Source organism: Pygocentrus nattereri, chromosome 19 (genome assembly GCF_015220715.1).
Source record: "Pygocentrus nattereri isolate fPygNat1 chromosome 19, fPygNat1.pri, whole genome shotgun sequence".
NCBI lineage: Eukaryota > Metazoa > Chordata > Actinopteri > Characiformes > Serrasalmidae > Pygocentrus > Pygocentrus nattereri.
In genome coordinates this window covers 37,232,969-37,258,840 of record NC_051229.1, presented here as the reverse complement: position 1 = coordinate 37,258,840, position 25,872 = coordinate 37,232,969, and the positions used below count along the sequence as shown (strand labels likewise).

The 25,872-nt window shown below is 43.1% G+C and overlaps 1 protein-coding gene across 2 annotated transcripts in view; it reads left to right on the top strand.

The window, feature by feature from the left end:
* Window positions 1-25,872, top strand: part of si:ch211-235m3.5 (BICD family-like cargo adapter 1) — a 48,583-nt gene that overhangs the window by 9,276 nt on the left and 13,435 nt on the right. Inside the window, exons 2-5 of one of the 2 annotated variants that reach the window (XM_017691739.2) lie at window positions 2,213-2,428; window positions 19,594-19,710; window positions 21,088-21,234; window positions 25,274-25,453. In XM_017691739.2, the coding sequence (XP_017547228.2) occupies window positions 2,213-2,428; window positions 19,594-19,710; window positions 21,088-21,234; window positions 25,274-25,453 (660 nt within the window). The remainder of the gene's footprint in view (window positions 1-2,212; window positions 2,429-19,593; window positions 19,711-21,087; window positions 21,235-25,273; window positions 25,454-25,872) is intronic. The other variant, XM_037531181.1, reaches the window with a different exon arrangement.

Here is a 25,872-nt window from a genome sequence, read left to right as displayed (position 1 = left end):
GCGAAATACAGCTAGTTTACTTTGATTGAGATGTTCTTAGTGTTAATGTCATGCTTATAAGGTGTGAAACAACTTGTTAGTGTAAATCAGTTTGCTTTGGCTAAACCCTTTAGAGAATCAGAGTCTCAGGCCTGTTATATTTGCTCACAGTGCCAACTTTATTGCCCCCATATTCAGCGCAGCCTCTGCTTGCACAGCTCCTCTGGTTTGTCAGGGAGAGATAGATGCTGAAATGCTGTTGAACTGTTCGCGGTGCTGGATGTTAGCAAGAGCAACCATTAAAATTTTAGTCGTTTAGCAACCTGAAACAATGTCATTGTTGTCAGCGGAGGTATATCTTGCTCTTCTGCTCTCACGCTGCCCGTCTTTCGCTCTGTACACCCGGCAAAAGCAGTGATTTGAGTGGAGCCGGACAGAAATAGCTGAGCTGTAGATTTATGGCATCACTGGGATGCAAACTAGTGTGAAATCCCAGTTTCAATCCACAACATGGCCACAAATATGTGGACAGCCTCTCTAATTATTCTATTTCAGTGTTTCAACCACTTATTGCTAACAGGTGTATAAAATCAAGCACATAGCCACGCAGTCTCCATAAACACTGACAGTAGAATGGGTCGTACTGAAGAGCTCAGTGACTTAAAACATGACACTGTCCTTGGATGCCACTGGCCAATCAGACCAGAGCTCATTTACATATATTGGTCTTAAAAGCAGAGCACCATGAAGGTATGGGAAAGAGTTGTTGAAGCAAGGCTAAGGCGAGAGGTTCAGATCAGTGAGCAGCAGTTTGGTTTCATGCACAGAAAAAGCACCACAGATGCAGTTTTTGCATTGAGAGTGTTGGTAGAGAAGTACAGAGAAGGTCAGAAGGAGCTGCATTGTGTCTTTGTGGATCTAGAGAAGGCAGATGATAGGGTGCCAAGAGAGGAACTGTGGTACTGTATGAGGAAGTCAGGTGTAGCTGAAAAGTATGTTAGGGTGGTGCAGGACATGTATGAGGACAGTGAGACAGTGGTGAGGTGTGCAGTTGGAGTGACAAATGGTTTCAAGGTGAAGGTGGGGCTACATCAGGGATCAGCTTTGAGCCCCTTCTTGTTTGCAATGGTGATGGACAGGCTGACAGATGAGGTCAGGCAGGAGGCTCCATGGACCATGATGTTTGCAGATGACATTGTAATCTGTGGTGAGAGTAGAGAGCAGGTGGAAGAGAATCTGGAGAGGTGGAGGTTTGCACTGGAGAGGGTGAGGGTGGAAAGGTGAAGATGCAAGGAGTAGAGGTCGTAAAGGTGGATGACTTCAAATATCTTGGGTCAACCATCCAGAGCAATGGACAGTGCAGAAAAGAGGTGAAGAAGAGGGTGCAGGCAGGATGGAGTGGGTGGAGACGGGTGTCAGGGCTGATGTGTGACAGAAGGTTAGCAGCAAGAGTGAAAGGGAAGGTCTACAAGACAGCAGTACGTCCTGCTATGATGTCTGGTTTGGAGACTGTGACTCTGTCTAAAAGACAGGAGGCTGAGCTGGAGGTGGCGGAGATGAAGATGCTGAGATTTTCGTTGGGAGTGACAAGGATGGACAAGATTAGAAATGAGCAGATCAGAGGGAGGGACAGTGAAGGTGGAGCAGTTTGGAGATAAAGCCAGAGAGGCCAGGTTGAGATGGTTTGGACATGTGTTGAGGAGGAATAGTGGATATATTGGTCAAAGAATGTTGGAGATGGAGCTGCCGGGTAGAAGGAGAAGAGGTAGACCTCAGAGACGGTTTATGGATGTAGTGAAGGTGGACATGGAGATGGTTGGTGTGAAAGTAGAGGAGGCAGTGGATAGGGCAAGATGGAGGCAGATGATCCGCTGTGGCGACCCCTAAAGGGAGCAGCCGAAAGAAGAAGAAGAAGAAGAAGAGGTCTTAAAAGCAGAGCCTGTTTATTTCTAAGGGATGAAAAGAGTGTGATAAATGATCATGTAGAAACGAGACACAGCTTTTTTTTCTGCATATAATCAAACGCAAATGTCACAAGCGGAAAAATAAACGTAAGAAAGATTGTAGGACTTGGGCAGAAAACAGAAAAGCCATGCAGTGTATAGGTGATGTAGTCAGAGTCTATTTTGTCAGTAATTTCTGATGAATTATCCACTGAAGCTGGTTAGAATTCAACCCAGCTCTGCTAAAGTAAGACGTAGAGGCTTGATGTAACCCAGGCGCTGTTCTGCAGGAGCTGGAGCAGGCCAGGCACGAGCTGCGGCTGAAGCTGCAGGGCTGCCAGGTTCAGTGGGAGAGCCAGGTGGCGGAGCTGGAGCGGGACGTCCTGGAGCTGAGGGCTCAGGTGGAGGAGCTGACGCAGGCGCTGAGTGAGGTGGAGAGAGAGAAGAGCCGAAACCAGCAGCAGCACATAGAGATCAGCCAACAGCTCAGAGAACAGCTGCACACAGTGAGTCTCTCTGTTTTTCTCTCTGTAGTGCTCTCTCTCTCTGTCTCTATGTATGTCTCTCTGTCTCTCTCTCTCTCTCTCTCTGTCTCTATGTATGTCTCTCTCTCTCTCTCTCTGTCTCTCTCTGTCTCTATGTATGTCTCTCTCTCTCTCTCTCTGTCTCTCTCTCTCTCTCTCTCTCTCTCTCTCTCTGTCTCTATGTATGTCTCTCTGTCTCTCTCTCTCTCTCTCTCTCTCTCTCTCTCTCTCTCTCTGTCTCTCTGTCTCTCTCTGTCTCTATGTATGTCTCTCTCTCTCTGTCTCTCTCTGTCTCTCTCTGTCTCTATGTATGTCTCTCTGTCTCTCTCTCTCTCTCTGTCTCTATGTATGTCTCTCTGTCTCTCTCTCTCTCTCTCTCTCTCTCTCTCTGTCTCTATGTATGTCTCTCTCTCTCTCTCTCTCTCTCTCTCTCTCTCTCTCTCTGTCTCTATGTATGTCTCTCTGTCTCTCTCTCTCTCTCTCTCTCTGTCTCTATGTATGTCTCTCTCTCTCTCTCTCTCTCTCTCTCTCTCTCTTTCTATTTATGTGTGTCTCTATCTTTCTCTCTGTCTTGTTCTCTCTCTCTCTCGCTTCCTCTCTCTCTCTCTCTCTCTCTCTCTCTCTCTCTCTCGCTTCCTCTCTCTCTCTCTCTCTCTCTCTCTCTCTGCCAAAGCAGTTAATAAGAAACACGTAAACATAAATAAGAAAAAGATATTATAGATTATATTATATTATAATAGAACACTAGAAAATAAGTTATTTACATGGTTATTAGTAATCAAAGAAAAAGAAGAAGAAAATAAGAGTTAAGACCAATTTCAGGACATATAATCATCAATAATCTCTGGGTAATCAGGTCTGTCTGCGCTGGCCAGTTTCGATGGCCAGGCTGTGCTCGCTGAGTCTGCACATCGTCCACACTCTCCTCAGTTTTCTGTCTTTAGTAGCTGTGAGGTCCGGTGCTGATGTATAATCTCGATTTAGGGCCGAATAGCACTGCAGCTTGTGCTGTTGATGGGTCGTCTCAGTCCAGTGGGTTGTTTTTGTTTGGTGATAATTGGGTTGGGTCTGATTTTCTGGGCGAGCATGTGGTCAGGCTGATTGGTGTCAGTGATGTCGCTGGGTTGTAGGTCAAGGAGACTCAGAACCATCTGGCTCAGGGGACTCCTGTCGATGTTCAGCTCCTGACTAGCCAGTGCTTTATAGTAGAGTGACAGGGGGTCACTGGATTTGATGTGTTTCCAGAAGTTTAGAGCTCTTTTTTGATTATTAAACAGGAATGGATACTGTCCTTATTCAGCCCTGTTTTAGATTCCCTTCATTTTTGGACCTCTTTTGAAAAAATACATTTTTGTTTTTTTGATGGTTTATTTTCAAAGCCCAATTTTTACAGAAGTTGTCCAAGATTTCTGAACTTTGTTGAAGCCCCTCTCTGGTAGGTGACAGTAGGACGAGGTCATCCACATAGAAGAGGCATTTAATTGTTGTATCTCTCATAGAGAGGCCATGTACTTCATTACACTGGTCAAGTTTTCCAGCCAGTTCATTGATGTACATGTTAAACAGGGTGGGGCTGAGCCTTGTCTCACTCCTTGCGACTGTGGAAAGAACCCAGTTCTGATTGTTGCAATCTTCACTGCACATTTACTGTGAGAATACATTGATTTAATAACATCATACACCCCCCCCCCCCGCCCCCCCCCCCACCACCACTTTCAGAAAGTTTGTAAAATAATCCAATGTGGTTTGAAAGCCTCTGAGTTTTTCCTTGAATTCTTCTATTGTGATTGAGAAGTCCAGTGGATTTTGATAATCCTTAATTGTTTTGTCAAGAATTTCCAATTTTCCAGATATTTTTTGTTGCTCTACACTGGACTTCTGTATAATTCTTCAAAATGGTTTGTCCATATATCCCCATCTCTGACTGCTATATCATCTTGTTTTTTTCTGTTTAGCGATTTCTGGTGGTCCCAGAATGATTTGGAGTTGAGGGATTTCTACAAGTCGTTTATTTGATTTTGCATCTATTTGTCCTTTTTTGTTTTCAGTATACATTTATATTCTTTAAGTATCTCACAGTATCTCTCTCTCTCTCTCTGTCACTCTCTCTCTCTCTCTCTCTGTCACTCTCTCTCTCTCTGTCTCTCTCTCTCTGTCTCTCTCTCTCTCTGTCACTCTCTCTCTCTGTTTCTCTCTCTGTCTCTCTCTCTCTCTCTCTCTCTCTCTGTCTCTCTCTCTCTGTCTCTCTCTCTGTCTCTCTCTGTCTCTCTCTCTGTCTCTCTCTGTCTCTCTCTCTGTCTCTCTCTCTCTCTCTGTCTCTCTCTCTGTCTCTCTCTGTCTCTCTCTCTGTCTCTCTCTCTCTCTGTCTCTCTCTCTCTCTCTCTCTCTGTCTCTCTCTGACTCTCTCTCTCTGTCTCTCTCTCTCTCTCTCTCTCTCTCTGTCTCTCTCTGACTCTCTCTCTCTGTCTCTCTCTCTCTCTCTCTCTGTCTCTCTCTGACTCTCTCTCTCTGTCTCTCTCTCTCTCTCTCTGTCTCTCTCTCTCTCTCTGTCTCTCTCTCTCTCTCTCTCTCTCTCTCTGTTTCTCAATTTCAACTTCAGGTTTGCTTTATTGACATGATAAAGTTACATTTGTATTTTCAAAGCATAAGATTTGTATATTAAAAGTTAATAATTAAAAAAAACTTAAAAAAACAAAATTCAAAACCAAGATTAATATAAGACAACATAACAATTAAATGTTAATTATCAGTTAATAATATAAAAGTATATGCAGTAATATAACAACCTGTTTAATATGTGTGTGTAGTTTATAATATGAAAGAGGAAAAAAGGTCATTATCAGATATATTTTTGTGAGTAACAAGGGAAAAAAAAGGAAACAACAGAAGGAAATTTCTCTGTTCTGTTCATCATGTGTTGATGATTGCTAATCATACTGACTCAGTCACTTCACTTCTCGTTCAAGTCAGCGTATTCATTAAGGCAGGAAAGTCGAATTCTTTATTCAGTCCCTGAGAAGTTCACCAGAGCCGTCACTCCCAGCTGCCGTTTCTGTGCCAAAAAAAAGCTGATAGTAGATAAACAGTGACCTTATGCAACTCTCAGACTGACTGTCTCACTTTAAACTGCATCAGAGACGATCAATGACGACGACTGTATAAAAGAACTGAGGTACATTTTCCACATCAGCCATGCTTAACAAGCTGAAGCTGCACTTTTCTTTAGAGCGAATAAGGATGACATCACTATTCAGGTAAATCAACACTCTTAACCCTTGTGTGGTGTTGATGTGTTTGTGACTCAGTGGTCTGGTGGACCCAACATATTGTTTTTAAATCAATACAGTCATAACAATTTATGTAAAAATACCAGATGTTTAAAATATCACAAGTGTCCAGCGTAGGGTTCTCCTTTAGCAGCTGTAGCCAGTCAGCAGCCTGTCCATGTTGTCCACCCTCACACACACACACAAACAGCAGGCCATGTAGGAGGAGAGCAGAACGAAGGACACAGCACCTTCACACTTTTACTCCCCATGGGTTCAGCCCAACACCACATATATAATATAAACGTGTGGGGGGTGAACAGAGTGAAGGCACTGAAAATGGGTTATTTTATATGTTCTTCACAGAAAATGAGCAAAAAGTAAGAATCTGAGGGTGAAATAATAATAAATCACATATTTATTTCTTTTGGTAAACATTGAAAATGAGTCCCACAGACCTGAACACCACAAGGGGTTAAATAAGATGTTTCTTCCAGGGTTCTTTAGTGTAGATACATACATAGTTACATGGTGAAATGGTTCGTCAAAGTGATGGAAAATGTTGTATGTGATTCTTTATAGCACCAAAAAGGGTTCCGCTGCCACTGTTATGTCAAGCTTATAATAATAGAAGAACCCTCTTTGGTGCTATATAGAACCATTTTCAAAAAGGTTCTACATGGAACCATAAACAACACATTCACTATCAGCATGCAAAGAAGCATTTAAGCATGAACTCAAGTTCCTATTATCTCTACTAAAGAACCCCTGAAAAAACACCATTTGAAGTGTGAAAAGTGAAAGTATTGCATTGAAAAAAAAAACAACCATGAAAAGCTCTGCCTGGGTCACTTTGCTGTCAGTAGCACAGCTTCTCTTCTTCCTTCTTCCTTCCTGAGTCAGAGAACGTTAGCTAAACCAGCAAAGCATGTGACCAGGACAGGAAAACAACAACTAAATACTGAATAGGTGGAGCTCGCTTTGATAAAAGCAAAGCTGCAAGCCAGTAACAGCAACGGCAGTCTGAGTATCAGCACAGTTAACATCACTGTTCACTGCAAAAAATGATACCTTAGTGGGTGAAGCAACCTTAAATCTAACCAACATGTCTAATATACCTCAGGATGAGATTGCTGTAAGAGGATTATAAGATTATTGAGTCTATTTCTAGCCATTTGAGGTGTTTTAAATGAGGTTGTCTTGTAAAATTGTCATTCCATCACCAGATCATCAGGTTTTAAACAGTTAATACAAGCAAAATGATCAATTTCACTTATTTAATTACTTTAAACAAGTAATCTGTTTAGAAATAACCTCTAAAGTAATCACCCCAGTCTTAGAATAATCTCACAATCTTTAAATAAAAATGATCTGCCAATAAAATAAGATCATTTTATTAGTAATAATAATTTCAGTTTATCAAAACCAAGAACGGTTGGCAAAAAGATCAGAAAAGAACAAAATCAGAAATGAAGCAACAATAAATAAACAACAAACATGCAACTCTACATCTAGCTACGGGAAACTAGCTCAGAAAGAGTCCTTAGTGTCGCTTTGTCAGCCGGCCCAGACAGCCATGTACCTACGATGTAGTGTCGCTTAGTCAGCCGGCCAGGACAGCCATGTACCTACGATGTAGTGTCGCTTAATCAGCCGGCCCAGACAGCCACGTACCTACGATGTAGTGTCGCTTAGTCCGCTGGCCAGGACAGCCACGTACCTACGATGTAGTGTCGCTTAATCAGCCGGCCCAGACAGCCACGTACCTGCAATGTAGTGTCGCTTAGTCAGCCGGCCCAGACAGCCACGTACCTGCGATGTAGTGTCGCTTAGTCAGCCGGCCCAGGCAGCCACGTACCTGCAATGTAGTGTCGCTTAGTCAGCCGGCCCAGACAGCCACGTACCTGCAATGTAGTGTCGCTTAGTCAGCCGGCCCAGACAGCCACGTACCTACGATGTAGTGTCGCTTAGTCAGCCGGCCCTGACAGCCACGTACCTACGATGTAGTGTCGCTTAGTCAGCCGGCCCAGACAGCCATGTACCTACGATGTAGTGTCGCTTAGTCAGCCGGCCCAGACAGCCACGTACCTACGATGTAGTGTCGCTTAGTCAGCCGGCCCAGACAGCCACGTACCTGCAATGTAGTGTCGCTTAGTCAGCCGGCCCAGACAGCCACGTACCTGCGATGTAGTGTCGCTTAGTCAGCTGGCCCAGACAGCCACGTACCTGCAATGTAGTGTCGCTTAGTTAGCCGGCCCAGACAGCCACGTACCTACGATGTAGTGTCGCTTAGTCAGGTGGCCCGGAAAGCCACGTACCTACGATGTAGTGTCGCTTAGTCAGCCGGCCCAGACAGCCACGTACCTACGATGTAGTGTCGCTTAGTCAGCCGGCCCAGACAGCCACGTACCTGCGATGTAGTGTCGCTTAGTCAGCCGGCCCAGACAGCCACGTACCTACGATGTAGTGTCGCTTAGTCAGCCGGCCCAGACAGCCACGTACCTGCGATGTAGTGTCGCTTAGTCAGCCGGCCCAGACAGCCACGTACCTGCGATGTAGTGTCGCTTAGTCAGCCGGCCCAGACAGCCACGTACCTACGATGTAGTGTCGCTTAGTCAGCTGGCCCAGACAGCCACGTACCTGCAATGTAGTGTCGCTTAGTTAGCCGGCCCAGACAGCCACGTACCTACGATGTAGTGTCGCTTAGTCAGGTGGCCCGGAAAGCCACGTACCTGCAATGTAGTGTCGCTTAGTCAGCCAGCCCAGACAGTCACGTACCTACGATGTAGTGTCGCTTAGTCAGCCGGCCCAGACAGCCACGTACCTACGATGTAGTGTCGCTTAGTCAGCCGGCCCAGACAGCCACGTACCTGCGATGTAGTGTCGCTTAGTCAGCCGGCCCAGACAGCCACGTACCTACGATGTAGTGTCGCTTAGTCAGCCGGCCCAGACAGCCACGTACCTGCGATGTAGTGTCGCTTAGTCAGGTGGCCCGGAAAGCCACGTACCTACGATGTAGTGTCGCTTAGTCAGCCGGCCCAGACAGCCACGTACCTACGATGTAGTGTCGCTTAGTCAGCCGGCCCAGACAGCCACGTACCTACAATGTAGTGTCGCTTAGTCAGCCGGCCCAGACAGCCACGTACCTGCGATGTAGTGTCGCTTAGTCAGGTGGCCCGGAAAGCCACGTACCTACGATGTAGTGTCGCTTAGTCAGATGGCCCGGAAAGCCACGTACCTGCGATGTAGTGTCGCTTAGTCAGCCGGCCGGACAGCCACGTACCTACGATGTAGTGTCGCTTAGTCAGCCGGCCCAGACAGCCACGTACGAATGATGTAGCATCGCTTAGTCAGCCGGCCCAGACAGCCACGTACCTACAATGTAGCATCGCAATGTAGCATTAGGCAGCTTGCCCAAGAGGCCTCCTAGCCACAACGTAGGCCCAGTCTTGCAGCTGAACACTACTGGTCCAAGCAGCCCCGTAGCTGCCAATCAAGGCTGCCATGTATCTGCGATATACTGTCAATCAGGTTCCCAGTCCAGGCAGCCTCATAGCTGTGATGTAGTGCTACCTTAACGGCCAGCTCAAGAAGCCTCTGAGCCACAGGTGGAAAATGGATCTTGGTTGCTATCTTGGTGGACTGATGGCAAACTCCTCAGCCAGCAGGGAAACTTCAAAACATACACACAAGCAGTACAAAACAAATGAAAAAATGGTGTAAAGCGGCAGCCGTATTGCGCCAGTGTACTTACAGTAGAGCAAATACACGTGCACACTATGATAATGTTAATGATCACTTAAAACATTTATAAAGGGGAATTTAAAGGGGACATTTTTCTGAATTTCTGTGTAATTAAACTGTTAAGTTGTAAACAGAGTCATTCAGAGTGGTTTGGTGTGAAACGTCCAAACAAGTCAGAATTGCTCACAGTGGTGGTGATAGGAACCTTTTCATTGTTAATAAACCTCATAAATATTAAATACCATGATGCACATAATGTACCATGAAAATATCTGGATGTATTGTGATATATTTTTGCCACATTGGCAAATTGCCAACTTTTAGGTATGTTAGAGCTGAGAACATGCAGGTTAGGATTGTGAGTCACTGATCTAATAGAAAACTAACCTTCTCAACTCAGACACACAGGTGCGTTCCTCTCAGTTTCAGGCTCTAATCTAATCTCCTGAGCGCCTTTTGAAGGTCAGACCTTGCTTAACTCTTCAGAACACAGTGTTAGCATTCAGACCGAGCAGAAACTCCTTGCTCAAGCCGGTGAGGACTTCTTATCTCTTTTATTATGCATGCGCAGAATAGGTGTGCAGTGATATACATGACAAACGCCAAGGCCTTGCTTTCCGCTTTGGCAGCAGCCTTGCATTGTTGTGCTCTCATCCTGGTATAATATCTAACTCAGCCCACACCCTCCAACTCCCCCTCGTCAGGCCCAGCAGACAGCAGCGGCTGACCAGCATTTTCCAGAAATCAAAGTTCAGGGAGGAAAAAGGAAAAAAGGAAAGAAAAACACGTGTTTACAAGAATTATCGGCACATCTCCACTCTCAAGGAGGAGGAAGTGGCTCATTCTGTTGCTGCTTTTCCACCATGGATGACTGGCTGCTTTTGAGCGGGGTTAAGGAAGGGTTGGAGACCACTGTAGAGATAACTGACTCGCGTTGGGTTGCCGATGTGCCTTTGCCAGATGTGGTGAATGGCAGTTCCTCTGTTTCTAAGCGTGCTGTGCCTGCAACGGTGAGTTAGGAAGCTCCTCAATACTTTGTATTTATGAGAGTGTCGGTGTGCATGTGCATGGGCTCACTGAGGCTTGGCAGCGGTCAGTAAACTGCTTATCTGGGGCAGCAGTGTGAGGGAGGGTATGAAGTAAGAGAGCCTGGGAGAAGCCCCCGCAAATGTGCGGTGGCCCTGCCAGGAAAGCCGTGCCGGCCTGTACCAGCAAGCGCGAGCCTCTGGAGGATCTGAGCATGCTTACATTGGCCTCCCGGACAAGGCCGCTTGCACCGTTATGTTCAGGCAGTTTGAATTCCATGGAAAGGGAAACAAATGATGTTGTCAGCCTGTGTTATGTGAGGCCAATAGCAAGTCAAGGTTAACTGAATAGGACCTATTTACCTTTAATGAAAAACATGACTAAAACAAAAACTACTCTGTCAGTAGAAACGGTACAGCACAGGTATATCTTGTTCATCAAGGTACAAACAATGTAAAAGTGCCATTAAATATCATCGCTGTCCAAACTAAACCAATTTCCATTTTTATTTTTAGACGTCCTTCTAGCACACCAGCTGTCCTTTACATTGTGTGACAATTTCATGATGAATGGACTAATAGAGTTGCTCTAATATCACTTGGAATAAAACCTCTTTACGCTAAGTTACATTGGAAGGTACAAGTGTTCTACTGTAAAGTTAGTATTTTGAGAATACTTGTCTTTCTTTGAACAATGACGATATACAACAATGTTAATATGATCCAATTTTGTAAATAAGTTTGTAAGTTTTAAAGCTTCACTACATTCACTTTTTCAGGGGAAAGGTGGACATAACCGCCAGTTTCAAATAAAAAGCCTGGAGACGAGACAGGCTGTGTAGGAGTCAATGCAACCTAAAGAATAAAATATAGTGCACTTACGTTCCCTTATTAACTAAAGATGTACGCTTGAGGGTATCAGGTTAGTGTCCAAGAGTATAGAAGTGAAAAATGTACTTGTTAAATTAACTCTTATAAGAGCAGATAAAAAAAAAATATTCAAACACTTTTCTTATATAAAGTGGTCCTTGATTTGTTTTTTTGGACCCATTTATTAAGTCTAAAAACAAAAGAAATAATGTGTGCAGAGGTACTTTTGGAGTATGTTGCCTTGAGGCAATATTGTTCAACAAGGGGAAGAAATGATACAGAGCCCTGTTCCCTGAAGTGATGAGACCTGGCTAAATGCATTCCACTGTCGCACAATGTTGCTTCTAGGCAACAAACACATTTCTGCAAATTCTCATAACAAAAAAAGCTACTGAATGTTGATAAAGAGGTTTAAAAGTGCACACTAAGAGATAGCGTGACCAAGTGCATGCGTTTCATTGACTTAAATCAAACTCTTCCCTTCATTGTTAATCCTACTGTTGTCTTTAAATATGTATCATTTTATTGAAAAATAAGGAAAATGAGTTTGTTGCCCTGAGGCAACATTGTGCAATAGAAGGTTAATAAAAATCAAATCAACCGTTTAAAAAAAACATAAAAATTAAGCAACAAGAACAACAAATAAATACTATTACAGAATCAGTGCATGAAGCATGGTCTAGAAATGGATTCCTTCTGTGTCACACCTGTAAGACCCTGGAGATCGCACTGTCTTTGAATAACCTAGCTGAGTGTAGTCCACCATTGTGGTAATTTTGCACTAATAATAAAAAAGGAAAATCGCCATAATACTATACCATATCAGCAAAAAACAACAAATGAAGCAAATTTGATCTTAAATTAGGCCAGAGTAGGTTTTGATAGCATCTTTGTGATGTAATAAAACACAGTGACGAGCTTTTTTGACGAGCACATGCCTCCCCCCAGACCATCCTTTACCGTCTTTTTTTCCGCTGCACATGGTGGTGCTCCTCCCATAATTCTACCACATTTCGTAGTCATTGTAAGCACATATTGAATCCTTCTGTTTAATTATGTCTTAATGCCAAATTTAATTCCAATTATATTTCAGTTTCATAGAAGTTCCAAAGCTTTTTGTAACACACCAGGGTCTGAGTCTCAGGGTGAGGTTGACTCGGAATGTTGTCGAGACCAGCCGAGTGCGATGCCTCCGTCTGAGGTAACTGGAAGCTGAGTTATTGAATATCCACAAAACCAGAATAAGCAGAATAAAACAGACTTTTCTCTGCATGAGTGGATCACAACTAGTTTGGTTTACAACTAGTCTTGTCTCAAAGCAGCTTTGCAGGAAAGCAGTTTATGGAAGGATCAAAACAATAAAAGAGAAAATAAAAAAGAAACTAAATGAAAATGAAAGTCCATGTATAGACAGTAAGGAACTGAAGCCGGGTCCCCATGAACAAGCCAGAGGCAACAACGGCAAGGAAAAACTCCCTTAGAGTGGGAAACCTCAAGAGGAACCCAGGGAGGGACCCATCCTCTTCCGGTCGACCCTAGATGAAGAGAGAATGACATAGCTAACGAGATTTTATGACAAGATACAACAAAGAAGCTTCAAGCTTGAAAATCTTTCAGAAATATTCTGATTAATCAAGGAGGAAGTTAGGAAGTAAAGTTAGATCCATCTTATAGGTTTCATGATCAGTGCCAGACACTGGTCATGCAGGCTGACGAGCAGGAGAGCATCATCAGGCCACACAAATGATCCTAAATGCTTCCTCGGACTTAAGCAATCAGATCTTTTTGTGACCCGTCTAATGAGAAAGCTGATTTGGCAACTACTGAGTGCTGGAAATATAATCTGAACTTATTCTCAGCCACTCCAGGTCTCGGCCTTGATTTGGACTTACCTACTAAAACTCTTGGTCTTGACTCGGACTTGATGTGTCCTATTCTTGGTCATGACTTGGACTTAATTAATAACAATTAATAATACATATATTTATTTTTTTATTTATATAGCACTTTTCATGCTGGTGGCAGCTCAGAATAATTTACATACAGGTGATAAAACAGTTATATAAGAAATCTTAAGTATTTATTTAGAATCAGAAGAAAATGAAACAGATGAAATGATATGATAAACTCCACAAGACAGTTTTCATTAAATGCTAAGTTGAAGAGGTGCGTTTTTAGATGCTTTTTAAAAGTGAGCACTGAGCTCAACTCTCCAATAAAAGGTGGAACTGAGTTCCACCGTTGGAAGCAGAATAACTGAATGGGTCACTCCACGTTTTCTGTATTTTATAGAAGGCCACTATCTGCAGATCTAAGATCATGTGCTGTAACATAAACAGACACTCTGTGATGTAAGTGGTGCTTTAAGGTCATTTTGAGCTTTAAAAACTAGTAGCAGAGCTTTAAAACCTGTCCTCAACGATACGGGTTGCCAGTGCAGCTCTTTTAAAACAGGAGCAATCTGATTTTTGTTTTTGTGGATGTTCACTGCCGCATTTTGTACAAGTTGCAAGAGATGTGTATTTTTGACTCTAGAGGTCTTGACTACAGCTCTAGTCAGGACTGAAGAAGCTAAATCAAACATTTTCTTATAGAGGAGACTTATATGTAAATGGGTTTTTACTGAATTTGATAGCCTGGAATAATTATAAGGTCCGGCCACTGTTTTACCAACTGCTAAATTCGGAAGGTTCGATCCACTGAGCTGACAGCACATGACTGAGGTGTCCTTGAGCAAGACACCTAACCCCCCAACTGCTCCCCGGGCGCTGCAGATAGGGCTGCCCACCACTCCAGGCAAGTGTGCTCACTTCCCCCTAGTGTGTATGTGGTGTTTCACTTGAGGGACATTTCCCCACTGTGGGACTAATAAGGGTCACTTAATCTTAATCTTAAATGTTCTCAAAGGCTCACATGTGCACCTGGCTAGCCAACCATGTAGATTAATATTGCTCATTGTTCAGTGCTGTTCAGCAGTTTCCAAATCTGACTGAATTGCATTAAACTCTTGGCTCTAAATTGTTAAAAGGTGGTCCATTTCCAGGTTTTGTGGAGTCTCTTAAAAACAGGAGCAGCTGCTCCAGACATGCAGTTAGAATGGGTTCTTGATGTCAGAGGAGGTGGCAACAGTTCATTTTTGCTAGTTTAATGTGTGACTTTCACATTTTTATGCTGAGAACTTCATATAGTTATTCCCACGTTGGTGACAGCCATGGAAAAAATAGAGCTCCTCGACTCTTAGGTTCCGATTGAACCCCTGATTAAAATATTAATGCACTCCTGAAACTGAAACTGAAACTGAACCCAAAAAGTAAGCAAAGAGTAAGCATATTTTTTTTTGTTTTGCCTGGTACGCATTACTAGAAACATTTGTTCTCTCTAGATCTGCATTGACTCACATCCAAGTGCTAAATTCCACCCAGTTCAGGTTATTGAAGGACATAAAACATGCAGGTTTTAATTATGTAGGAGGTGCTTTTGTGGTGCTTTTACAATGACAAACTCTTAATAGCTCTCATTCCTTCAACGTGCTTGAAATAACCTTAAAGGAGGTTTACTAACATGATATGAGGCAGTAATGCTTTTTCAAGCACTCTGGAAGTGAAGGCTGAAGTCTGTTGTAATTGCACAAATCACTTGCCTTAAATCATCTGAGAACAGAAACTTGGAGAAACTGTTAGTCACAGTGAATTATTCACTGCTGCGCTGTTACTGAGTCACTAAGTGGATAAATGTTGCTTGAGGAAACCACCACATGTGGTCAGAGAGCTAAATTTCATCAAATGGGCCATAAAGTGCACTGAAAAAGTGCTTATCCTGAGTCGCTGTGTGAACAGTCAATTTCCTTTTCTAATAATATAGCATGAAAGCTTTAAATGACTACTTGATGACAGGCTTTTGTGTACATGTGGATTTTAGGGAAGCACCTAAGCTGCTTCTGTGTTGGTGGAGATTAAAGCACACCAGGAGGTCTCCGAACATTTATTCTGAGGCACTGCTGGTCATTTGTAGTTTCCATTAATGGAGGATCAGGAACATTGCTTGATGCTTTTAGCAATATAGCATTAAAGATATCTACACTATATTTCCAAAAGTATTTGCATGTCTGGCTTCACACGCATATGAAATGAGTGACATCCCATTCTTAATCCATAGGGTTTAATATGATGTTGGCCCACCCTTTGCGGCTATAACAGCTTCAACTCTTCTGGGAAGGCTTTCCACAAGGGTTAGGAGTGTGTTTATGGGAATTTATGATCACTCCTCCAGAAGAGCATTTGTGAGGTCAGATGCTGATGTTGGACGAGAAGGCCTGGCTCACAGTCTCCGCTCTAATTCATCCCAAAGGTGTTCTATTGGATTGAGGTCAGGACTCAGTCAAGTGGTGCAGGCCAGTCAAGTTCTTCCACACCAAACTTGCTCATCTATGTCTTTATGGACCTGCTTTGTGCACTGGTGTGCAGTCATGTTGGAACGGGAAGGGGCCGTCCCCAAACTGTTCCCACAAAGTTGGGAGCATGAAATTGTCCAAAATCTCTTGGTGCTGAAGCTTTAAGAGTTCCTTTCACTGGAACTAAGGGGCCGAGCCCAACTCCTGAAAAACAACCCCACACCATGATCCCCCCTCCACCAAACTTTACACTTAGCACAATGCAGTCAGACAAGTACCGTCTCCTGGCAATCTCCAAACCCAGACTCGTCCACCGGATTGCCAGGCGGATAAGCGTGATTGGTCACTCCAGAGAACACGTCTCCACTGCTCTAGAGTCCTGGGCGGTGCATTCCATGCTTTGCAATGCACTTGGTGATGTAAGGCTTGGATGCAGCTTCTCGGCCATGGAAACCCATTCCATGAAGCTCTCTACGCTGTTCTTGAGCTGATCTGAAGGCCACATGAAGTTTGGAGGTCTGTAGCGATTGACTCTGCAGAAAGTTGGTGACCTCTGCGCACTATGCCCCTCAGCATCCGCTGACCCTGCTCTGTCATTTACGTGGCCGACCACTTCGTGGCTGAGTTGCTGTCGTTCCCAATCGCTTCCACTTTGTTATAATCCCACTGACAGTGGACTGTGGAATATTTAGTAGTGAGGAAATTTCACGACTGGACTTGCTGCACAGGTGGCGTCCGATCACGGTACCACGCTGGAATTCACTGAGCTCCTGAGAGCGACCCATTCTTTCACTAATGTCTGTAGAAGCAGTCTGCAGGCCTAGGGGCTCGGCTTTATACACCTGTGGCCGTGGAAGTGACTGGAACACCTGAAATCAATGATTTGGATAGGTGAATTCTTTTGGCAATGTCGTGTATGTGAAGCTCATCCAGTGTGCCTGTAATAAAACTTAAGCCACTATTGAATTTGTTTCATCCTCATTATCCACTGAGGAGAGAAGTCCTTGTGTAGAAGATGATGAGTCCTTATCTGCATCCAGTGTTGTTTAAGTTAGCTGCAGTGTTAGCATTAGCTCATTAGCTCATCTGAAGCAGCAGCCTTCATTACTCATCCAACATGAAAGCCTACCGATTACCTTCAGGTATTTTTCAGTAATACAGGGTGATTCAAACAGATTCATTTGATTTCCAAATGATTTATTTAGTTTGTAAATCATTACAGATCAATGCTGCAACTGTAAATGGCTCAAATGAGCATGACGTTTATTTTGTAGTTTTACAAGGTCTCAGTCTGAACCTCCTCCAGCTGTACAGACAACATCAACGCCACAGTCAAATTCATCTCATACTGGATTGAGCAGGTCGGGTGTCGCTGCACTCACGGCTCTTTCAGTGTGATTTCGGAGATCATCCAGTGCTGTGGAATCAACAACGGACACTCTGAGCTGTTGGAGCTTCACAGCCCACAAAAATCACACTGCACAGTAACGGCGGATTCACTCTGATTGAAGTGGAGAACGCAGAACGCTTTCTGCTCAGGGGTCTCATCTCCATCTCGCAGACTGAAGGGGAGCCCATCTTCCACTGACAGTCAGAAACTTTATTACCCCCTCTTCCAGTTGGATTGTGATTTGTTCCTCTGCGCCCCGCAGTTGGAAAAATACAGAGCTTTGAAATCAGATAAATCTTTTTGTATAACCCTGTATAACATGATCTCAAATTTTAGCCACTTAATACCAGTGATGTCATCTAAAAATTAAGCGTACAGCTTTATGCTAAGTTCTTATTTTGTTTTTTGTTTTATTTGTTTTTTCTTTTTTTTCTTATATATACTCAAATATCAACATGAGTCAGAATGCAAATGCTGATTTTAAGGGGATAAAAATTCCAATTAATAGTAATATCAGCAGATATAATAACTTATTTTTCAGATTTATCCTCCAGTAGTATTAGCTTTAGTTATAAACAGCTTTATACACTAGTCATTGGCCAGTTCCTTGTTTCTAATTATATATTGTATATCTTACTCCTCTTAAGGGGATAAATGGGGAGCAGAGCTCTGGCACCTTTAGTTAATATGAGCTCTTGTAGTGTAATATGATGGTAATGTAAATAGGTTATAATATGTAGAAGGCCTGTTGCATGTGAATGGATTTTTTAAATTAAATATAATAGTTTTTATGACAGCAGTAAAACATCAAGCTTTCTTTGAGGCACCAGGGTTTCTTTAAGCGAGCTTTTAAAGGTGGACATCTGGTTCCTATCACCACCACTGTGAACAATTCTGACTTGCTAAGTGTCTCTAGAATGGAGTTTTTCTCGCCAAACAACTAAATCAGATAGAGGCACCGACTTAATTCTCATAGTATGGAACCCATCCCCCCACCCCACGCCACACGCTTGGTCATCTTTTCTCTTCTAAGCTCCCTTGGGGCCCGTCATGTATGGAGTCTCAGCTGTAGAGGGTGTTTCTGAATGGTCTGCTGGGACCCCACACTGTGCTTACTTTAACACCATATTGAAATGCTGGGCTCAGGAGAGTCATTAACAGCGTTCATGAGTGCTTGGGCAACTGTCCACCACAAAACTGACCCACCGCCCCAACCACACATACGTGCACAGCCCCCCCTCCCCCCAAATACTGTGCATAATGCCACGCTGTGTCACTGCCAAGACCAAGATGCCACGCTCCATCTGTTGGGCCTGCCTTTGATCCTCCACCGAGCGTGTGTGATGGGACCTGACGTGAGGTCCCACAATCTGCTGAATCAGGCCGGCCGCCGCAGACCTTTTGCCCGGCCGCCGGACTCCCAATCAACCGCTTTTGTTTTGGTGTTGACAAGCGCGCATAACTTCCTTTCACTGCTCAGTCACATTCCTTACAGTGGAAAACACTTCTCCAAAACAAAAATCTGTTTTCCGTGAGAAATAAGGGGCTTCACAATCCGTCAGGCTCTGTGCGCTTCCATACATTCATCAGTCTGAAGGTGATGATCCACATGCAGTGATTTTGGAACGTTTTTATAGATTATAATCAATAATTGTACTGGTTAATAAGGTGTACCCTCTTTTACGTCTTAATAAACATTCTCTGGCATTTTTGTTGTAAAAAAAGTTGTACATTTAGTGACGTATTCCACTATAGTTCCTCCAGTCATGCTACTATATTTAATCACACACACACACACACACACACACACACACACACACACACACACACACATTTTCTAAGCCACTTATCATTCTGGGTTGCAGGGGTGATAGAGCTTTTCCCAGTGGTCATTGGGCGGAAGGTAGGAAACACCCTAGACAGGTCGCCAGTCCATCACAGGGCTGTATTTAATCAATCATAATAAAATAATCCACTTACTTATGGTGAAATTTGAGATTTCATGATGCACTAAATTGTCTACCACAGAGTTGTAATCAAATCAAATGGTCATGAGGCCAGAAATAAGCACCTTTAGAACCGACTGATCTTGATTCCAGTTTCTGGTCCAGGATTTTGTAATCACTGGTAGGGATAAGACTAGGCAGCCAATCAGTTAATAACCAGCGATTATTTAAAAAAAAACAGGATTAAGATCCAAATATGAAACTGCTACTATAAAAGCTTTAATGAAAGAGCACGGGGGGGATTTGGGACCATTTTGCAGGATATCCTTGCAATAACACTGCTAAAAGCAGCATTAAATCTGGATTGCAGGCCAATCTTACTTACTTAGATCTTATTTCTAGATCTCGGGTCTTATTTTATAAGGACTAATATCCAAAAAATAATTGTGGTGTTCATCCATCATGAATTCTGGACCTGATCTAACTACTGTTGTTCTGTCTTCTTGTACTTTGTAGGCTATGGAGGTGGAGCGGACGGTCACGGCTGAGCTCCAGAGCCTGAAACTGGAGCTGAGAGAACGAGGCCATCCCAGACCACAGGACGAGGAGCTGCTCAGTGCTCTCAGAGAACAGGTGAGGAACTTATCTGTATACCTGTACGCACTAAAGTTGCGAATAGTCTGAGTAGTTGTTTTCTCAGAGGACAAACTCATCCACTTTCATGCAGTTCACGTCAGATGTAAACAATAATCACTGGAGTTGTGGAACACTAGCTGTACAGTAGTTGGCATCTCTCTAGTTTGGCTTATTTTATGGGTATTTTTGAAAGTACTTGTAGCATAAATTAAATTTAAGTCAAAATGTATATATAGAGGGAGGAAAAACGTAGGTGTAGGACGAAGTGTGTTACCCCAGACACATAAAGGATGCTGTAGGCAGGGTTGAGGGTCGCAGCACTTGTTGTACCCTTAATTCCACTCCAAACACAAACAAAATCAACTCAAAACCATGAGTGCCCACTTTTCAGTGGTTTCCTAGCTGGATTTTTTAGTGCTTTTCTTCCAATGCAAGCTGTCTTTGGGGCCCAGGGTGACGCAGTTTACAATAAGTAAAAATACTCTACTATTACTATTAATTAAACGTATATACAGTATTATTTGAGTATTTACCATTGCTGGACTGGTCACTTTTTCCTCCACCATGATGAAGACAGAGCTGATATCAGTTCGTATTGCCTTGAAAATAATGTAGCCGACTTCATCATCACACAATAAGGGTGGGCACAATAAGGGTGGTAAAAATATTTAGGTACCACTTCAGAATAAGACTACCCTTATAAAGCATTTATAAATGGTTTAAAATGAGTTTCTCAACGGTTATTAATTAGGCCATAAATAGCTTATAAAGCATTGATAAACAGCTATAACACACAAATGAACAGGGCAACAGTGATGTCATTTGCCTAATAGTCAAACCACGTTTGTGGTCTAGGTGTAATGTAGTACAGAAAAGAGTGATGCCAAGTTACTTCATATTTTTGGAGTAATGGCTTACAAGGAGGGCCTGGGTTCGAGTCTCCGGCCGGTGACCAGGGTCCTTTCTATGTGGAGATTGCATGTTATCCCCGCGTCTTTGTGGGTTTCCTCCTGCAGTCAGGCCATTTGGGCTTGCTAAATTGCCCCTAGGTGTGAATGTGAATGTATGTCTATCTGTCTGCCCTGCGATGGACTGGCGACCTGTCCAGGGTGTATCCTGCCTTTCACTCAATAACAGCTAGGATAGGCTCCAGCACCCCCCGCGACGCAGAAGGAGAAGTGGCTTAGAAGGTGTGTGTGTGGCTGACAAATATGAGTATCTGAGTATCTCTCCCTGCTGGTATCGTAAGAGAAGACAGGTTTAATTAATGACTTCTCAGGCCAGAACTCCACGTTCTCCGTAGGGAGGTAATGTTTTATGCATCCAAACAGTAGTTTGGTGGCAGTTGCTACAGTGACTGTGATATGTATGCAGGTTGCACGGCTAACGCAGCGGGAGCAGGCTCTGTCTCAGCGCTTGGAGACGGCGTGCGAGGAGAACGCGGAGCTGAAAGACAAGGTGTCCTCGCTACACACACACCTCGGCCTGCAGGAGCAGCAGAGTCAAACACAGACCCAGCAGGTACCATCCTCAGAACAGGATTCCCGTCCTATATCCCTGAATGAAAGAATGAAAAGGAATGCACACTTCATAAATCAATAAATTTAATACAACATAGCCAAAAAACTATATACAAGAGAAGTAACAGAAGAGTAAGTACTCAGATTCACTGTAAAAATAAAACAAATACATAAGAGTTTTTTGTCTTTATGAGACATTTCTCTGCTACTGTCATAATTGACACAATCTATAGCAAAAGAACCCTACATACTGATGGGAGTGGTGAACCATTATAAGAGTCATTAATGCTCATTTCTGCTAGCACCCCTATGGTAATCTAGTAGTATATTAGCAGTTTTTTTGGCTATTCTAGTTCAAACGCAGACATTTTCAGCTGTAAAAGTTATTCCATGTTTTATCTGCAGCTTCTACCAGACATTATCATGTATCTGAGCTTGTATTTATCAGTTTTACAGTGACTCTTATAGTAAAGAGTTCTGAGATAGAGCTGCCGCTGCTCCAGCTCCTGAAGTCCTAACCAATGAGAGAGCTCGCCTGGCTGTGTGTACCTATATAAAACAATTCTGATTGGAAAATGTTTGATAAAATAAAGAATGCTTAGCCATGAAAAAGAGTATTACAGTACAATACTTGAAGACTTTAAGTGCAACAAGTATGATGTACATACGAAATAGAAGTGACCAAACGTTACAGAAGTCATTAGCCGTTCAGAGAAGTAAATAATAAAAAATAATACACACACTATATTTCCAAAAGTATTCTCTCATCTGGCTTCACACACATATGAACTTGAGTGACATCCCATTCTTACTCCATAGGGTTTAATATGATGTTGGCCCACCTTTGCAGCTCTAACAGCTTCAACTCTTCTGGGAAGGCTTTCCACAAGGGTTAGGAGTGTGTTTATGGCAATTTTTGACCGTTCTTCCAGAAGCTCTTTCGCTTTTTGCTGTTTTAAATGCAAACGAGTACATTTTCTTTCCTGTTTGGCAACATAGCGCTGTTCAGATTGCACTGTTTTTCTTTGCAAAACTGCAGGAACGCCTGCTAAAAGCCCTATTTTGGGAACAAAGCCAAAGGTCACACATTTTATGCCCTTGTTTTGAGGTCAGCACTTAACTTCTTTCACCTTTGGGTCAAAAGAGTTTAAATATGTGCTTTTTACAACCGTTTGAAAAAGAAAACGAGGGACTGTATAAGTAATGTAGTAATACACTTATTTTATTGTTAAGCTTCAGTTTGAAACAGAATTGACCAATCAGGCTTTGGGAAATTTAATGCGAGAAGAAGTTTAGACACATCAATGACTACTAGCCGTAGTCTAATCAGGTTCTGGTTAGTTGTTAGGAATGTAAAACAGTGGAGGCAGCTCTATACAGGACTCTTTACTGAAAGAGTCACTGTATAACTGATACACTATATATATAACTTGAGTGACATCCCATTCTTAATCCATAGGGTTTAATATGATGTCGGTCCACCCTTTGCAGCTATAACAGCTTCAACTCTTCTGGGAAGGCTTTTCACAAGGGTTAGGAGTGTGTTTATGGGAATTTTTGACCGTTCTTCCAGAAGCTCATTTGTGAGATCAGACACTGATGTTGGACGAGAAGGCCTGGCGCTCAGTCTCCGCTCTAATTCATCCCAAAGGTGTCCTGTTGGGTTGAGGTCAGGACTCTGTGCAGGCCTGTCAAGTTCAAGTTCAAGTTCCAAACTGGCTCATCCGTGTCTTTATGGATCTTGCTTTGTGCACTGGAGAGCAGTCATGTTGGAACAGGAAGGGGCCGTCCCCAAACTGTTCCCACAAAGTTGGGAGCATGAAATTGTCCAAAATCTCTTGGTGCTGAAGCTTTAAGAGTTCCTTTCACTGGAACTAAGGGGCCGAGCCCAACTCCTGAAAAACAACCCCACACCATGATCCCTCCTCCACCAAACTTTACACTTGGCACAATGCAGTCAGACAAGTACCGTCTCCTGGCAACCGCCAAACCCAGACTCATCCATCGGATCGCCAGACGGAAAAGTGTGATTATTCACTCCAGAGAACACGTCTCCACTGCTCCAGTGGAGTCCAGTGGTGGCTCTTTACACCACTGCATTCCACGCTTTGCATTGCACTTGGTGATGTAAGGCTTGGATGCAGCTGCTCGGCCATGGAAACCCATTCCATGAAGCTCTCTACGCTGTTCTTGAGCTGATCTGAAGGCCACATGAAGTTTGGAGGTCTGTAGCGATTGACTCTGCACAAAGTTGGTGACCTCTGTGCACTATGCACCTCAGCATCCGCTGACCGCTCTGTCATTTTGCTTCGTTACTTCGTGGCTGAGCTGCTGTCGACCCAATCGCTTCCACTTTGTTATAATCCCACTGACAGTGGACTGTGGAATATTTAGTAGTGAGGAAATTTCACGACTGGACTTGCTGCACAGGTGGCATCCGATCACGGTACCACGCTGGAATTCACTGAGCTCCTGAGAGCGACCCATTCTTTCACTAATGTCTGTAGAAGCAGTCTGCAGGCCGAGGGGCTCGGCTTTATACACCTGTGGCCACGGAAGTGACTGGAACACCTGAATTCGATTATTTGGATTGGTGACTGAATACTTTTGGAAATATAGTGTACCTGTAAGTTTTTGTAGTTCTGTTTGTTTTTAAACTGGCTCGCATGCTTGGAGTTTCGACTTTTTTTTTTTAAGACATTAATAGAATTTTCTGCTCTGCTCTACACTCTGAGACCTGAAGTGCAGGATTCCATGTGGTGCTGAGTTTCTGTGTGCTGTGTTGTATTGGAATCTGGTGCTTCAGCATTTCTGCTCTTTAGAGACTCATGATGATGTTCAACATGACCAACGTGTTTTAAGTTTGAGAATAAAGTGATAGTTTGGATAGTTTATGCATGTTCAGCTTCCAAAGTTTGGAGTCTAAGGTTAATGTAGCTAACAAAGAATGGAACTTTTACTACTTTTGGCATTTTTAACTAGTATAGCCAAGATAATACTCAAAAATAATAAACAACAGAGGATTGGGTTTAGGTGGTCGGTGCATGTGCATGTGTGTAATTTCTATTAGCCTTGATTATGTGGTCTCTGACACTGTATGACTCACTGTTGCCTATAAACATGGACTAAAATATGGGCAAAATGTAGGTTATGGTATTCAGGTTATTCAGGTACAGTGCCTGCCGCTGTTTTTAGCTCTGCAGTGTAGTTTCATGTTCATAGATGAGTGTATGTCATTCAGTGTCAAACTATATAAGCCTTGTAACTTCTGTGCAAAATGAAAGAAGCGAATTTCGGATAATAAACGTGGCTTAGTTGATTGACTACATTTAGTTGAAGTATGCAGAAAGTTCATACAGACCGCGTGCTGCACATATTGCACTTTCTGCATACCTCATTGTGCATCTTGCACACCTTATTATGGTTACTGTACAGAGTTTGAGCGAAAAGCTGCGTACGTTTTAACAGAACTGTTCCTTTAAAGGGCCCATATCATGGAAAACTGACTTTTCCTCACTTTTTAAATAAAAAAGTGTGATGTACTGTGTAAACACTACTAAACTTCTAGTTTCAAAGCATTAATTCACCAGTCCATGCAGTCCATATATGGACAATAAGCTTTATAAACATTGTTTTGAGTTGACTGTTTTTACAATAATGCACCTGTTCTTCCTACAGCAGTTTAGCTCCACCCACTGATGCTGAAGTTGTAAGGAGGGTTTCATCTTCGACTGCTTTTTGAATGAAGCAGCCAATCAGAACAGAGTTCATTTGAATATATGAGTCCTAAAGGCACAGTAACAAAACAAGCCTGTTTTGTTGTGAGGCATAAAGTGAGTTAAAGATTAAAGTGGATCTCATGGAGCAAAATAAAGTACATGAAAAATAAATAAATAACAAAATAAAATAAAATAGAAATAATAACTAGAAGTAGTCGTGCAAAGTAAAGAGTTGTTAAACACACAAAACACTGCTTCTCTTTTTATTTTAGCTAATATGTTAAATAATGTGGTTTGTCCCTCACATCTGTATCTGTGTAGCTGACGGAGGCATGGCAGGAGGTGGAGGCTGCACGGGGCAGAGTGCAGGAGCTCCAGGCTCAGCTTGAGGAGATGCAGGAGGAGGTGTCCCTACAGCGCAGCGGCCACGGGGAAGCATCCCTCCTGTCCGAAATGGAGCACAGTCTAGACGCAATGGGCTGGAGCCAAGACAAGGAGCAGGTGACTGACCCAAATTACACCACCTCTGTCTCTCAGTGACCTGAGAGTGCCAGGCTGGTACAACCTGCTTTGAAACGAAGCCCAGATATCGTACATTACATTCTATTTACTTGACCTATTTCTGACTGTGTTGATTGTGTTTGCCTTGAGGATAATAGACTGCAGAAAGACTGCGTATGTTCTACAGTCTGGTGTTTATCAACTAAATAAATCGGCTCTGAACTACCCCTCAGGGTATATTTATCTTTGACACTCAGCTTCATGTTCATCAAAGTGTCTTCCCTGCAGGTTTTGCCTAAATAACAGTGAGGAACCACGACGGTTAGAGCTAGACCTTAGGTTCATAAATACCTTAACAACAATGCTAATTTCTGCTAGCCCTCTATGGGATTTCTAGTGGTGTGTTAGCACTAAAGTCA